General features: G+C 41.2%; 2 protein-coding genes across 3 annotated transcripts in view; one reads left to right on the plus strand and one right to left on the minus strand.

Annotated features, from left to right (window-relative positions):
- LOC115746805 overlaps window positions 1–12,208 on the plus strand; it is a 959,385-nt gene that overhangs the window by 310,699 nt on the left and 636,478 nt on the right. The gene's annotated exons all lie outside the window — the stretch shown is intronic.
- LOC115746880 (pentatricopeptide repeat-containing protein At5g44230) lies at window positions 9,749–12,166 on the minus strand. Of its 2 annotated transcripts, XM_048282086.1 has the most exons (2): window positions 11,773–12,166; window positions 9,749–11,586 (listed from the first exon to the last, which is right to left on the minus strand). In XM_048282086.1, exons 1-2 carry the CDS (start codon window positions 12,094–12,096, stop codon window positions 10,123–10,125), a joined length of 1,788 nt encoding a protein of 595 aa, XP_048138043.1. In that variant the 5' UTR covers window positions 12,097–12,166; the 3' UTR covers window positions 9,749–10,122. The 2 variants fall into 2 exon arrangements, with proteins under 2 accessions (XP_048138043.1, XP_030538691.2); XM_030682831.2 differs by having other exon boundaries at window positions 9,752–12,166.

Below are 12,208 nucleotides of genomic sequence, written 5' to 3' on the forward strand. Positions count from 1 at the left end.
AACTTGCTGTCAAACACATACAATATGTCAAGATCCAATTCCCAAAAACCTCCTGCTGATGCTGGAAGTCAGCAGCTGGGCCGATTCCATCTGGTTATCGGCCCAGACCGGCTGATTCACAAAGGAGCCGGTCTAGTTCTCGATTCTAATAATTAAGAACATGCCTTGATTGGTTTGGTTCCTGGTTCTACACCTTGAACCGATCAGGTCTACCGAGGAACCAGAAACCTGCAAGGTCGGCTCCAAGGTCCAACCCTAAGTAAGTTATTTTTCTCTATCTCTCTCTTTTTTAACATAAGGTATTTATTGAAACAAAATTAAAGGGGAAAAAAAAAAACTCCGGCCGGTTCCGAGCTCAACATGGTTGGTTTTCGATTTAAAAAATTGGGAACATAACTACCCTGGAATTGTAGCACCCTCAGCTAATACTATTTTAGTCCTAATCATCAGTAGCTGTAGAACCTAAAAATGAATTGAGATGAATGGCATAAGTAGATATAGTTTTATATAGGTTTGGAATTATATTTATTTGTATAACAACTTAGGTTTATAATCTTTTGGATTTAAAATTCATGAAATGTTGTGAGGTTGTGTGTTAATTTTCAATGTGTTACTCTTTTAATAAGGACCAAGGTGTATGTTTCAGTTTGCGCCTAGGTAACTCTAAGTCTGGACGCACTCGCTTTACTTTGTGACGTGTCTAAAGGTTCTCGAGGTGCAGTTTCGACAAGAAAACAAGACGATCATCATGATTCTGGTCCTGACACGCAGGATAACCCTGTCATTCGTTACTTGGGCAGTGACAATTTTAGGACACGAAGTACAGATCATGCATCGATGTATTATATCTTGACCTTTTGGAAAATGTCATCGATTCAATTGCCATCTTTGATGACATCGAAGAAACCTAACCTGTCCAACTCTAGTTAGTTGATAATGGGAAGGGCGGCCCTTGATAAAAAGCAAACGGTAATCCGGTTTAAACTGTTCCTGAAGATGTTTCCAGAGTCTTTGGAGATACAAATGGCCAAAAAAAAAAAAAATGCAAAGCAGAGATCTTGTTTGCATCTTCTAAATCAATGGAGCATCACATATAACAAGGGGTACAAATTGTAGACCTTCAAGATTGCATTGCATTCAGATAATAAGTACCATGTGAAGATTAGCCGATAACCGATAGATCAAAGAGCATATTACGCCAAACTGGTGATTAAGTATTGAGATGACCAGAGGGTCATATCTTAAAATGCTCGAGCTAATACGATGAAGAGATGTTAACTTCCTTTGGCACGAAGCACTCCAAATTTTTGTGTATGTTAAACTGGTTCGGGTGTTTCCAATACCTAGCTCTTCCATATGCTTAACCTATAAAATGGCTAAACTAGGTCACCGTCACACGTTCCGAGGTTTTCGTGGCACAACCGATAGATCATGTGGCCGAGAAGAACCCCAAGACTTGATGTGTCTTGGACCTCTAGGGTTTGCCTAGGGTTTTCTAACATTTTCTAGAATATTCCGGGAGCGGGCGAAATGGTAATTGTCACGTGTTTTGGAACCTTTTCATTTATTGTCAATGGTTAGGTAGATGGGAAGATGCTATCCGAGCCATTAGATCAAATCTAGATTAACGATTGTAATTTAAGACCCTCTACTATATAAAGAAGCGTCCCCATTTTCATTTGATCATCCAAATACAAAAGCATTCCTCTCAGAGTCTCAACAACCAAGAAAGCCTAAGTCGCCACATGGGTCAACCCTCAAGTTGTCGACATGTGACAAGCTTGCATATGAACTTATTACTAATTGTGATAGCAGTGGTGCTCTAAGCAAGCAGCAGACAGCAGCATGACCTGATAACATTTTGACTATATAAGTTCAATTTATCACATTTTTGAAGCTTATTAGGTGAGCTGAGTTGCCAGACAGTGATCTAGATACTTGAGATGGACAACTAGAGCTAGAAACCATCTTTGGCATTTGGAAATCAAACGCAACAACAACGGCAAACAATTATCTGAGTCGGCTTGGGTCCCTTGCTTGACTCATAGAATGCAAAGAGCAGTTCTCTGCAAAAGGGAAAGGAAAATCTCCCTCGTATGCTTCGAAGAATTGTGTCACAGACAATGTCTAGCGGCCAAAGTCCAAACACGGAGATGAAACCCTTTGACGCTGAAAACATAGATTTTGAGATCAGTGCATATGATGATACATCCACTGTTCTTATGTCGTAGGTTTTCATAGCTTGCATTGGTAGGGTGCACAACAATGATAAACTAACCGAGGAAATAGAAAAAATAATTTTCCTGCAAACAAACGAACCCTTAATAATATTTCGTTTAGAATTTTTTGGACAACTTTGCTATCATTGTGTACATCGTTAAATTGCTCGTCCGACAAGAAGTTGACATGTGGTGACACTGTAGCGTGGCTGTTGCATTTTGCGAATGCTAAAGTCAAGGGGTGTGTGCAAGTGTGTTTGTGTTAACATGAGGAGTACTCAAAAGATGCAACAATGAATAAGAATGGGCACAGGATTTACAAAGCACAAAGCGAAAGAAATTGTTTCTTTTAGATAGTTGTAGGTTACAGTGGAAGGAGGAGCTTTTTTTTTTTTTTTTTTTTTTTTGACATAAAAAATCCCACACTTATATATGTGTAACATATTTACCATCCGTCAAGATTTTGTCAGATGATTTTTCTGTCAAAGTAACGTGATTTTTTTCCCCTTAAGTCACATGTGTGACATATCAACACCGTTTGCTTTCTAATGTTCATGTAGGCAGTTTTTTTAACGTTTCTCATTGACGGAACTTTGACGAAGGCTAAATGTGTTACACATATAAAAGTTTGAGATTTTTAGTGTCATAGAAAAGTTTTAAAGTAAATGTGTCATAGTAGATATAGTTTGGAATTTTTTGTGATTTTTGCCCAAAACATTATGACAAAGGAGGAAAATGATTTTCATTTCATTTGTTTATTGTTTAGGGAATCACTTTCCCTTCTTGTAAGAAGAGGAAATCGCTTTTCTCCAACCTAAATTTGTTGTTTTAAGTCCATGAAAAACCCCCTTTTTTTCTTACATTAGTTGGTTTTTCTCATCAAAATACCAAAAAGTCAAAAAATAATTTTCCTTCAAACAATTGGACGCTTAATTTAGTTTGGTGTTGAACTTTTCAACACCATATTTTGTAGTTTTAGCATAATATTTCATCCAAATCGGGCCATACTGAATCGTGCTCATCCCGACTCTACTTAATCTGCTTTTGTGCAATCGATTAGAGGTCGACCGAAAGCAAATCCTGTCGAGAACGACTAGCTTATAACCCGTGCTCATTCAAGGTGGCCCGAGTGCCGGCCCCTATTCCACGTAGGATGGGAATTGAATTTTCACCCAAGGGATGGTGTGGGAATGGGAATGAGATCTCCTATTGCCCCCATCTTGTCTTTTCCACAAAGACATTATACGAGGATGGGCCAAAGTGTAGAGGGCATGGGGTGGTCATCTCCATTTTCGTCCTTATTACCTATCATCACATGAGAAAATTATCAAAAAAAGGCATCAACTTATTAAACTTTTATCAATTCAGTCTTAATAATTTCGCCAATTGAGTCTATCCGGCTAATTTTGGTCAAAAATTGCTTACATGGATGCCAATCGTCTTTTGTGGCATGGCCTGCGCCGACGTCGATAATGACCGATAATATTTCAATAATTATTTTTATTTTTTTTTTTTCTGATTCTTTTTTCTTTTTTTCTTTCCCTTTTTACCTTTCTTCTTCCTTTTGCTAGTGGCCGGCCGCCACAGGCGATGGCTGGCCATTGGCCATGGCCGGGCGAGGGTCGGCCTCGCCTAATCGGGTGAGGGGATCCCTCATCCGGGCGAGACCCAGCGAGGGTTAGCCTCGCCAAGGCTAGATCCGGCAAGGGGAGCCCTTGTCGAGGCTAGCCCACCCGGCCACCGGCAAAAGAAGAAAGGAGAAAAAAAAGAAAGAAAAAATGAAAAAAACTCACAAAAGATCATTAAAAATTTATCTACGTCGGCGTCGGCCGTGTCACGTAAAACAATTGGTATCCACGTCAACGAATTCAAGTCTAAATTGATCCGGTGGACTCAACTAGCAAAATGTGAAAAATTTTAGGACTCAATTGGCAAAATTGAAATATTTAGGATTGAATTGGCAAAGGCAGAAGAGATTTAGAACTTTATGAACAATTCTCGCATGATCAATTACTTGTTTAAGGACTGCTTCGTTCCCAAAATTTTCGTAAAATACGGGTAGCTAAACACAGCCTAGACTTATCTATGCAATTAGTATGGCATTAACCAAGCAAATGGGGCACTAGAAGTCACAATGCCGTTGGTTTTGATATCATGGACCTGGAATTTACTATTGGCGATATTTGCATAATCGGATGTTTCCCGAAACTAGCATTTTCATTTCAGCTCGGGTAACAGAGTATATAGTAGTTTCAAATGCAAGTACAAATGTACAATACTTCATATAGTAATTTCTATAAGTCTTGCATGATCTAAAGGCTATAATCCTGCCCGATCCATCCATGGAGTCCGTCCAAAGTGTTTCTCGAAATTCAAGCATTTTCTATGTAGGGCATTGGTTCCAAATTGAACATGAACTATGAGGCTTGTTAAAAACTTTGACTGAAACTCACCTTCAGTCTTAATACTTCCGTTGTACCAACAATAAGTCGATGTGATATTAGAGTATTACAACAATAAGATTTTGCTCGCCTTGGATTTGAGGTTGAGTGGAGCTATAACTTTTTACAATGGAAAGTACTAAAAAATATGAGACCTATTGCATTATTGTCAATTCGATATCAATTATTTCAATTGTGCTAATTTAGTCCAAGAACTTTTTCACACTTTGCCAATTAAGTCTATCCGGCTAATTTTGGCCGGAAATCACCGACATAGATACCATACATCCTACGTGGCATAATCGACACCGAGGTGGACAATTTTTACAATTTAAAGAAAATTAAACGATTATTTTCTTCTTATCTTTTTAATTTCTTTTTTTTCCTTTCTTTTTGGCCTGGGAGAGCCAAAAATACGAGAAAAAGATTTAGCCCTCTTGGTTTCATTTCTCAAAACAAAAAAAAATCAACTTTTAGCCCTAAAACCCCATTTCCGGATCAACTTCTTTCAAATTGGAACTCCACTTTGCAACAATGGAGAGCAAGATCCGAGTAGATAGAAAATCCAGCACGCAAACCGGTATCGACAGCCTCCGTCGAGCAACCACAAATCATATGACAGATAGATTGAATTCTTGAACTCGACGTTTCAACTTTCCGGAGTTACAAAGTTGAAACCTTAATTCAAGCTGAGATTTGTCTAGGGTTTTGGTTTTCTTTACCCTCTAATCGAACATTTTTTTTTCTAATTAAGCCCTTGAGTGACGACCATAACTCGATTCAAACTGCTAAATTTAAGTTTGTTAAAAGTTAAATATTGTAGAGATTCAAGAGCACCAGGTAAGAGAAGTAGAATAAAAAATGATGAGCCTAGTTTAATTCGATCCTATTTCAGGCCCTTAATCAATTCGATTAGATTTTGAACTCATTGGAACCAAATTATTGTAGTTTAGCTAAGTTTTTCTGTCGAATCGGATTGAACCAAATCATGCAATCTGCTTTTGTGAGATCTGTTAGAGAATGAACAAAAAAAGCGAATCCCCGTCGAGAAGTACTCGCTTGGATACAACGGTGCTCATTCGAGGTTGCCCGAGCCGCGGGCCTTCCTAAACGTGTAAAGGGAACTGAATTTTCACAATAGTTAAGGTGTGCGAATGGGAATGAGATCTCCTGTTGCCCCTATCTTGTCCTCTCCACAAAGACAAGATACGAGGATGGGGCAAGGTGTTGGGGACATGGGCTGATCATCTCCATTTTCATCCTCATTATCTATCATCGCATACATCGCCAAATTGCACATTCCGACAAAAAGTTCACATGTTATGGCATTGTAGCGTGGCCAAGCAAGATAAAGAGGAAAGGGGTCGAGAGAGAGAGAGAGACATGAAGAGATTCTAAGTGATGGAAAGAGTTGTTGAGTGTTGTCGAGATCACTCCACGAGCACTAGGGCTTGTACCATCTATGATCTGACTATCGATTCCCTACTGCCACGAGCACTTGCATTATTGAGCTAAAATACACTCCCAAATGCAAACAATTTGATCCGAGACCGACCATTGCAACTCCACTTTGGACTCTCCTCGGGCATGGAGACACTCTTTAGTAAAGGAAAGTGGGAGAAGGGTCCTATGAATGTGCATGGGGCTGATCGGATGGCCAAGATGCAAAAGTAGACCAAAACGACTACATTAACTTAATCGATTGCATCTCCAAAATGTCTATATCTGTGAAAAGTCTGACCCAAAGCATGCCACAATGGGGTCTTCGACTGGGGTGAAGTCGTGACAAGGTAGCCGCAGGGGAATCGGTAGTTGGATTGATTTCCTCCACGACGGAAATGCTCTCTGCCCTGCAAGCACCTACTCCTAACAAAATAAAAAGCCGTGAGCTCCGCAACAAAAGCAAAGTGACCCATACTAGTGGCGTGCATCCATTTTTTAGCTGGCTTCCAATCTAAGCTTGATAAATAGGAGAAGGGTTCCAAACCCAACTTAGATTGGGAAGAGCCTTCTCTATGTTCTTAGTCAAGCCTAATTTGTAATTAAAGGTTAGCACTAACAAGCATGGGCTGCTCAATCACTTGCTTCTTACTTGCGAGCCCAAGCCTACGTTTGCTTAGTCGGGTCACATGAGTTGCGCGAAAGGTTGCTTTTCACAAATTATTCTAGGATGGTGCCTTAGCCTATGGATATAGTCGGGGGGCCTTTTCTTTCTTGCTGGTCTTGAATAATTACCAACAAATTTGTTACTTCTGTTTTGCAGAAAATAAATTTTTCCATTTTCCAAAAAATGATCATTTATTTGCTTATAAAGATGAATGAATAAAAATATTTTCATCATTCATGAAAATATTTAGACACAAATTATTGTCAATTTATCAAAATTAATGGAGCCCGAGAGAAAGGATAGAGGGGTGACCAACATATCAGGCTAGCTTGCTTTAACATCGGATTGGATTGTGGACCGACATAATTAGACGAGTGAATTCAACGAAAGAGGGCAACACATGCGAAATAAACTGGCGCAGAACCTAACTCTCATGCCATGTTGGAAAGTCTAATCTAGAAACTTATATATAGGTAAAGAATGACCACACATATGTAGAGAGCATATAAATATCTTAATTAAGAGACGTGAGATCACTGAACAATTTTTGTGCCGATCCGAAACGCATTATTGAAAGAAAATAAAAACTTCGGCAATTTGTTTACAGTCACCGTCCAATAACAATGGCATTAAGGCATTGATGACAAGGTTTTTTGGATTGAAGTACCCTTTTCTATTCTTTGACTTTTGGGTGGGTGTGGAGGCTCCTCCAAGAAAATGGAAGGAGAGGCAATGACATGTAAAGATCCAAGATGACCAAATTTTTATATTGGTACGGCCCTATGGCAATTGGACACCCACAGTAAGCAGAATCACATGTCTCAAAGGGGGACAATTATGGGCAGGACCATAATGTGGTGTCTAAGGACAAAATCGAAATGGGAGTGTGAGTCATTGTGACTAATGTTGTCTCATGTTGTCTCTACTCATCCCCCTTTTTTCTCTTCATTTGTCTATAAATAGAGCGACCCAAGACTCAGGTCAAGCACCCACAGAAGAAATCCTTTGCCTTGGGCTTGCATGGTAGCTCAAGCTACTACACCCACATTCGCATCTTTGTCCTCAAATGCTGTGCTCAACTTTTCTTGGAGAACAAAACATTTGATCACACATGGCTGGTTATTCGAATGCGAGGCGGGTCTCGGTCGTCGCGGTTCTTCTCATGTTTCTCATTGTGAATGCACAGGGACGTGCCCTGCCATGGAAGAGGACTGACAGCCGTCTTCTTGGCTATGGCGATGGAGCCAAGCTGAGATTTATTGAGAGGGCTTCGACCATGGATGCGAACCCGACGAGGGCGGTGCCAGGAGGACCCGACCCGCAACATCACATTGCCACGCCTTCCGCACTTCGTGAGCCATAGAAACCGAACCATGCGAGCAAGGGTTGTTTTCTATAATCCTGGCTAAAGCTCTATGGGGATCGACGTTTACTTACATCTTCTAGCTTATTACAAGGTGTACGCGAACAAGAATAATGTTAGTTTGGAATAATGATGTATGTGATGATAAGAGAGAGGACATGTACTGCACTAGCACCAGAATTTCAGGAGTCCTATGTTTTTGGCTCGCTTATAGTTCCTAATGTTTTCCTTCACAAAGTCTACAACTCTCTCTCTCTCTCTCTCTCTCTCTCTCTCTCTCTCTCTCTCTCTCTCTCAATATAAGGCTTATACGTGCAATACTCAAAATGTACGCAATAAATAATTGTGACGCAATGTTGTATGCACCACAAGACTATAACATGATTCATGTTTGTACTTAATTTGACATAACTTATTCCTTAACGAATGATACTATATAAGAGAAGAGACAATGCATTGAAAAGTGTAAAGATGTCCTCATTAGCTAGTTGTTTAAGGAGTGCTTTGTTCACAAAATCTCCGTAAAGTACGGTTAGCTAAGCACAGCCTAGACTTATCTCTACAATTAGTATGGTAGAAATCTGTAGGCATTGACAAAGCAAATGGGGGCATCAGAAGTCCCAATGCTGTTGATTTGATATGATGGACATGGAATATACTATTGCAATACTCACAAAATCTTATGTTTATCGAAACTAGCATTTTCATTTCAATTCGATAGCGGAGTACATAGTAGTTTCAATTTCAAGTAAATTACTTCATATATATATATATATATATAGTATATGTATATCCAATATACAATAAACTAAATCAATTGAGAACAGTAAATTTCGCATGATTTAAAAGGCCATCTTCAAGCCTGATCCATGTAAGGGGCCCATGCAAGTCTTTCTCCATATTCAAGCATTTCCTATATTGACCATATGTTCCAAATTGTACATGAACTATGTAGCTTGTTAAAAATATTGTTGTGCCAGCAATAACTGCCGTTGTGGTTTGAGGGTATTGGAACAGTAAGATTTTGCTCGCCATGGATTTGATGTGGAGCTATAACTGTTCATACACTTTGACTTTTGTAGGTTGGATTCCCAATAATCTACCAATAGCCTCTCAAGGCAATATTTGACCAGTGCGTGATCTGAAAACTATAAATTAGTTGCCACTCAGAACAAGATGGCTTTCACTTCCAGGAACTCGACAAAGCCAAGGATTTGGTGGAAAAGGGCACCTAAAAATAATATCTGAGCAAAATGGGCGACAGGCGTCTTACGCACGTGCTGATGCTGATGCTGATGCAGATGCAGATACAGTGATCGTCTTGGCCGATGAAAGAGATTTGAAGTGTCTTTCTAAAGAGTGGTAGAGAGTGAGAGACCCACCAAAACGACTCTGCAAATCAGCTATTATGCTCCATGTGCCACCAATTCTTTTGCCTCACCGCCACTGAGGTTAACCTAAACCAGGGTCAAGCTCTAAGTTTTTTTTTAGATTAAGCCCAGAGAAAGTAATCTGTTTCGAATTCACGAAATCAGTTGGATCCATAGGTGATAAGGTGTGACGAAGTCAGCCTACAATGCTGCCGGACCACATACATACCATATTTTAACAAAATGCTACTATCCACTAAAGGAAAGAAAAGGCAAAATGAAAGGCCTAAAAGAACGTCAAACATGTCGAACTCGAATTTTGAGACGTGGGAATAGCATCAAGACTTTCTCAACATTCAATGCGTTACAAAGTCGTGTCATCACCTCAAAAGCTCGAGAGAGTGCATCTTTAGTTTAGACGATCAAAAAATAGCATGAGCGAAGAGAACTGACCGTCTGACCCTACCCAACGAAGCACTTCATCGAAGCAATCTCTCTTGAGCCCTTTAATGAAAAGAATCGAAACAATTGCTCCATCGTATTAGTAAAATCACAAGAAGCAAATCCAGGAGCACGTTTATAATAACAAGAAGACTTCCAGCAATGCATATACTATATCTGGTCACCAGAAATTACCGCAAGAACAAGTCCCACCATTAAAATGGTGGAATCTCACGTTATCTCTCACAATAATCTCCCTCCCAATAATGTGAGACACGCCACACATGAAAGAGTGACAGTCTTCACATATTCTGAGGTTCTTCATGATCCTGATAGGGCGATTTGCGCTAGAATCCAGCAGCCCGAATGCCAGAGCCAGCTTCTCACTGTGAGCCATCAATATGCCTTTCTTGACATCCTCACTCACATCATAAGCCACGGAACTCAGGATCTGCTGGTAACCGAGTCCCTTTAATCTCTGCAGAAGATCCTCCAACACTCCATTTATCTCACTAGACCTCGGATGCTTTGTATCACCTGCAAAGAACTCGTGTATCTCCCCTTCCTTCGACTCAAACCAGCTACATCCAGGATTCTTCTTTAATCCCTTCCCTCTCATCAACTTCCTCACATCTGAAACATCATCCCACCTACCAGCCGATGCAAATATGTTACACAGAACCATATAGTTTCCAATTGCATGAGGTTCGAGCTCAAAAAGATGGCTCGCAGCAATTTGAGCAATGTCAGGGTTCCTATGGATACGACATGCCCCCAAAAGTGCTCCCCACACCCCTCCATGGGGTTTTACGGGCATTGTCTCGGTAAGTTTAAGTGCTTCATTCAAATGGCCAGCACGACCAAGAAGATCGATCATGCAAGCATAGTGATCACCATCTGGAACGACACCATAGTGCTTTTCCATTAATGAAAATACTCTTTTGCCTTGATCCACCATCCCAACATGGCTGCAAGCTGCAAGAACACCTATAAAAGTAACTTTATTAGGTTTTGTCTCTGTTTCTACCATCTCATTGAACAATTGCATCGCTGCTTGAGCAAGGCCATGAATTGCAAAGCCTAAAATCATTGAACTATATGTATACACATTACGTTCCTTCATTCCTTTAAAGATCAGGTATGCATCCTCTATATTGCCACATTTTGAGTACATATCAACCATAGCCGACCCCACAACAACATTATCAGTTGGCCCAAGTCCAGATTTTTCAGCCACATCCTGAACCCATTTAGCATATTTAGCCACACCCAGTTGAGCACAAGCCGAGATAACTCCGGCCAATGTAACCTCATCCGTCTCAACGCCAGCATCCTGCATTCTCTTGAAAAACTGCAATGCCTCCCTCGGCTTGGCATTCTGTGCGAACCCAGTAACCATCGCAGTCCAAGCTACCATATCCTTCACTGGTAACCCATCAAACAAATCACCAGCGGACACCATATCACCGGTCTTCGTGTATGCCACTATCAACGTCGTCCAGGAAATAACATCTCTGTGCAGCATTTCGTCAAACACCTTACGCCCACTACCCAAATCGCAGCAGCTCACATACATACCGATCAACGTGTTCCCCACATATAAATCAGAGCAGAACCCACCAATCAGCATCGTCTGGGCATGCACCTGGCGCCCCAAATTCAAATCAAGAGCCGCACCACAAGCCTTGAGCAACGCCGTAAACGTGAAAGACACGGGGTCAACACCCTCCTTCCTCATGCTCGTATACAACCCAATGGACTCCCTAAACGGCCCTTGAACCGAGTACCCACGAATGAGGGCAGTGTAAAGAAACGGGTTTGGGCACCTGACCTGCCGAAAGACGAGGCGCTGGTACGAGTCCACGGGGACGCCGAGCTCGTTGAGCGTGCGGACGAGCTTCGCGAGGACGTAGCAGCATTGCTCGAGGCCCTTGCGGTAGACACGGGCGTGGACTTGCTTGAGCTGGACGAGACCGTCGCAGCCATCGAGGAGAGAGACGAGACGGGACTCGAGTTGCTTTCTCTCGTCGAAGAAAGGGAAGGAGTTCCCATCCAGCCGACGGAGGTCTCGGTCCGCTGCGTATAGGGAGAGCCGTCTGGGAATATATTGGACGGATGAGCGTGCGGTGCTGAAGTTTCGGAAAATGGCTACCATCCCGCCATGGGCAGCGATCGTTGAGCCTCTGAAACACTCGCGGCTGCTCAAAGGTTTGCGAACATGCGATCAAAATTTTCAATTAATACCATCAAGTTTTAAAATTTATCGT

The sequence above is a fragment of the Rhodamnia argentea genome, chromosome 7 (genome assembly GCF_020921035.1).
Source record: "Rhodamnia argentea isolate NSW1041297 chromosome 7, ASM2092103v1, whole genome shotgun sequence".
NCBI classification, from domain to species: Eukaryota; Viridiplantae; Streptophyta; class Magnoliopsida; order Myrtales; family Myrtaceae; genus Rhodamnia; species Rhodamnia argentea.